This window comes from Plutella xylostella, chromosome 23 (assembly GCF_932276165.1).
Source record: "Plutella xylostella chromosome 23, ilPluXylo3.1, whole genome shotgun sequence".
Classification (NCBI taxonomy): Eukaryota; Metazoa; Arthropoda; class Insecta; order Lepidoptera; family Plutellidae; genus Plutella; species Plutella xylostella.
In genome coordinates, this window is record NC_064003.1 from 7396831 (window position 1) to 7401514 (window position 4684).

General features: G+C 38.9%; 1 protein-coding gene across 1 annotated transcript; it reads left to right on the top strand.

Annotated features, from left to right (window-relative positions):
• Positions 1-643: 643 nt before the first annotated feature.
• On the top strand, positions 644-4334 carry LOC125490429. Its single transcript, XM_048629615.1, has 3 exons — positions 644-991; positions 1382-3853; positions 4107-4334. Exons 1-3 carry the CDS (start codon positions 644-646, stop codon positions 4332-4334), a joined length of 3048 nt encoding a protein of 1015 aa, XP_048485572.1.
• Positions 4335-4684: the final 350 nt, after the last annotated feature.

Genomic DNA, 4684 nt, shown 5'->3' on the forward strand with positions numbered 1-4684 from the left:
GTAACTAGTGTGGGAACATAATATGATTTGCTGCTTTTCGATTGTGTGGTACGGTCAGGTGCAGAGAAACCTGACCCCCCTCTCATACTAACAATGCTTCTGAGGGGGGTCAGGTTTATCTGCCCCTTACTGTACATGGTTATACTGTATGAGGGCTATTCAGCGAAAGGGGCTTAAGTTAAGCGTCCACCTATCGATGCCGTAGTTACGTATCGGACCAAACGGATTTTCATAAATGTGCACAGAAACAGCGTTGCTTGGCAATACCGATTAAGTGGACACACTTGTGTGAATTTCTATACAAATAATACTGAATGCGATGCGTAGGACGCCGAAAGGTGGACGCTTATCTTAATACGATTCACGAAGTATTGCATGTGCAAGATGGTTGGCATAAATTAACATCACACCTGTCCGATTCACTATGGTAAAAAAGAAGAAATTACTGTGTCAAAAGTGAAGTAGAGAAAATAAAACAGCAAAATAAGTAAAACGTGTTTCAATATAACAAATCCAATTTATTTAGGAAATTAAGACCACGAAATACAACAAACATAATGGTCCTTCGAGCCGGGATAATCAATTTACACTAAATAAATTGGAAAAGTGCACTAGTGACAGTTGGCAAATTTCAGTGTGAAAAATGGCATTACTGAACAAAGAACAAAGTGAGTACTTAAATACATTGGATCAAACGGCTCATATAATACAAAGAGAACTAGTCAACTTTAAAAAATGCCCGAAACAAAGACTAACGGGAGGGTACATAACAACAAGGTTAAAAAATAATGAACAGTACTGGGGTACATACAAAGAAGCATTTCAGAATCTCACAAAGTGCACGCCGCGGGAGGACAGGAAAGACATCGAGTACTTTGTGAACGAAGAATACTTCAAGATTCAAGACATATACCTTGATTTACAAGCAGACCTTACCGATTGTCTCACACAACCGTCACTACCACAAACAACTACAACTACAACAGCACAGGTACCACATAGTCCAATGTCCTTTGCCACACTACCGAAAATACAACTTCCTACATTTTCCGGTAAATATGAAGATTGGCCTACATACCAAGACCTATTCACAGCACTTGTTCACAATACATCACTGAGCGATGTACAAAAACTACATTACCTGAAAACAAGTGTCGCCGGAGAGGCGGAGATGTTGCTACGCCACATACAAATAACAGATAGCAACTATACACAGGCATGGGAAATACTAAAAGGGCACTTCGGAAACAAAAAGATGATTGCGAATTCTATACTGAAACGATTATTTAGCCAAAAGAAAGTAACCAACCAGTCAGCATGTCAGATAAAAACACTGTTGGATACTACGACTGAATGCCTAAACAGCCTAAATAATCTAAAGATAGCTACTGATTCCTGGGACCCAATCATAGTGTTCTTAGTATCTCAGAAGATGGACGCCGAGTCACTGAAAAGCTGGGAGGAACACTCACATAACGAAGACTCAGACAAGATGGCTACGTGGAGAGATCTGCAAAAATTTCTTGAGACCAAGTTTAGAACACTCGAATTAATTACTTCAGAGCCATCGTCTGTGAGGGAAAGACCCCAAACACACAAATCTTTCCACACCATGGCTGAAGAAGGTGAAGAAGATACATGTCAAATTGCACATGCAAAGGTAAACTCAAGGTCATGTGTGTATTGCAACGGAGACCACTACATGTACCATTGTAAAGAATTTGCAAAACAAACAGTTGAGCATAGACAAGAATTTGTGAAGAAAAACAATCTATGTTTCAACTGTCTAATACCAAGTCACAATGTATATCAATGCAAACAAAGAACAACATGTCGCATCTGTCATAAGAAACATCACTCCTTGTTACACCGAGCGAGAGAAACAACCATACAACCAGAACCTACAATCACAACCGCACACTTCTCCAATCAACAACCAAGTACTCAAGTGCTATTAGCGACAGCCCAAGTTCAAATGGAATCAGAGGATGGTGCGGTACATACGTTGCGAGCACTAATAGATCAAGGCTCTGAGGCATCATTTGTATCTGCGAGAGTTGTTGATTTATTGAGGCTAAGAAAAACAGACATCAACGGTGTAGCGTCGGGAGTCGGAGAAGGTACTAAAATTCCTCTGAAACATTTGGTCGAGATGAAAATAAAGTCAAGTTACACAAAAAAAGTTGTAAATGTGACAGCTTACGTTCTGAAAACAATATCCACTAAATTACCGTCGAAAGATATAATAATGAATTGGCAAATACTACAAACATTAAATTTGGCTGACCCTACTTACAATACACCGGGAAAAATTGATATATTGCTCGGAGCAGAAGTCTTCTGTAAAATAATAGAAGAAGGACTAATAAAACTGCCAGATGGAGTAGTGGCTCAGAAAACAATGTTGGGATGGATACTTTCCGGTCAGAAAGAAGGTACAGAGGAAATAATGAAACATAATGTGACAACCCTACATATCACAAGACAAGTGGTAGAAGACAATGATATGTTACGGAAGTTCTGGGAAATAGAGACAGATATATACAAAAAGAGGAAGCTTATGACCAAAGAAGAAGAAATGTGTGAAAATATTTACAAAGATAGTACTACAAGAGATGAAACAGGAAGATACATAGTACATTTACCACTGAAACAAAGTATAGAAGAAACAGTAAAGTTGTGTGGAGATACCAAGCAGCAAGCTATAGCTAGATTCAAGCAGTTGGAGAGAAAATTCAAAAGAAATGACAAATTGAAAACTGAATACACAAAGGTCATACACGAATACTTAGAGATGGGTCATATGAACGAGTCTAAAACACCAGACAATGAACTGACAGTGTATTTACCACACCATGCAGTTGTTCGCGAAGACAGAGAGACAACTAAAGTTAGAGTAGTATTTGATGCATCGGCAAAGGGTTCAAATGGTCACTCACTGAACGACGCAATGATGATTGGGCCTGCACTGCAACCTGATCTGCGGAGCCTAATAACTAAATGGCGCACGCATAAAATCTGCATTGTCGGTGACATAACAAAGATGTATAGAATGGTTAAAATGACTGAAGAACATACAGACCTGCAACGAATTGTCTGGAGAGATGACCCTAGTGATGACATAAAATACTACAACCTCACAACTGTCACATTTGGTACAGCTGCAGCTCCATATCTAGCTGTACGAACACTAAATCAAGTAGCTGATGATGAAGCCCATAGATTTCCAGAAACTGCTCCATTGATAAAACACTCATTCTATATGGATGATCTCATGACGGGAGCTGAAGATGTAGAGAAAGCTAAAAAGATATGTACAGAAATCGGAACAATACTTAAAAGTGGAGGGTTTGAGATGCAAAAGTGGTCGAGCAATTCAGAAGAAGTTTTGAACCATATACAAGGAGAAGACACAATCAGAGTGATAAAACAAGATGCGATTATAAAGATACTTGGATTGACATGGGACAGGAAAGATGACAAATTCAAAGCCACTGTTAATTTACCAGAACTGAGACATCCTGTAACAAAGAGAGCAATTCTTTCAGACGTAGGACGCCTCTTCGATCCATTTGGTTGGCTGTCACCAGTCATAATAATAGCAAAGATGCTGATACAAAAACTATGGAAATGTGAATTGGATTGGGATACTGAATTACCCAACCATTTAATCGAAGAATGGAAAACATACAGACAAGAGATAATACATCTGCAGAATGCAACTGTACCTAGATGGGTGAATTCGACACTAGTAAATAGAGAAAAGGCAGAAATACATGGGTTTGCAGATGCATCCACTCAAGCACATGCTGCTGTTACATACCTGCGAGTAGTGGAAGAAGACGAGATTCATGTAACTATGATCGCAGCACGGACGAAAGTTGCACCGTTAAAGCAATTGTCGATTCCCAAGTTAGAGCTTTCTGCAGCAGCACTATTGACAGAACTTATAGAAGATATAGTGGAGCCATTGAGTATACCGAAAGAGAGAGTCTTTGCCTGGACGGACTCAACTGTAGTACTAGCATGGCTACAGTCAGATTCACATAATTGGCGAACCTTTGTAGCAAACAGAATATCAACAGTATCTCAACACTCTGCAACAGAGATTCAAGTGGCAAGTAGTAGTTCCATCACCAGAGATAGGCGATTTGGTAGTCGTCAAGAATGAAGACATGCCCCCGACTAAATGGTTACTGGGTCGAATCAAGTATCTTCACCCAGGAGAAGATAACATAGTCAGAGTAGTGACGGTACAGTGCAAAGGAAACAATGAATTGAAGAGACCTTTGTACAAGATAATACCACTGCCGAAACAACCTGGGGCCGAGTAAGTCATGGTGGGCGGCATGCAAGTACAATTGAAAGGAAGGAGAAACTATACAATTTTATGCAGTCCATTGCTATTTATAAGCTATATTAAGTTAGTTAAGTATATTTGTTTAGTTAATTTTATCTTAAAAACTATGTTTTTGGTGGGCGGTATGTCCGATTCACTATGGTAAAAAAGAAGAAATTACTGTGTCAAAAGTGAAGTAGAGAAAATAAAACAGCAAAATAAGTAAAACGTGTTTCAATATAACAAATCCAATTTATTTAGGAAATTAAGACCACCGCCAAAAGTGAGTGTTATAAAATGTTAGGAAGATGTACTCGTATCATAATATTATCATGCCTATACATT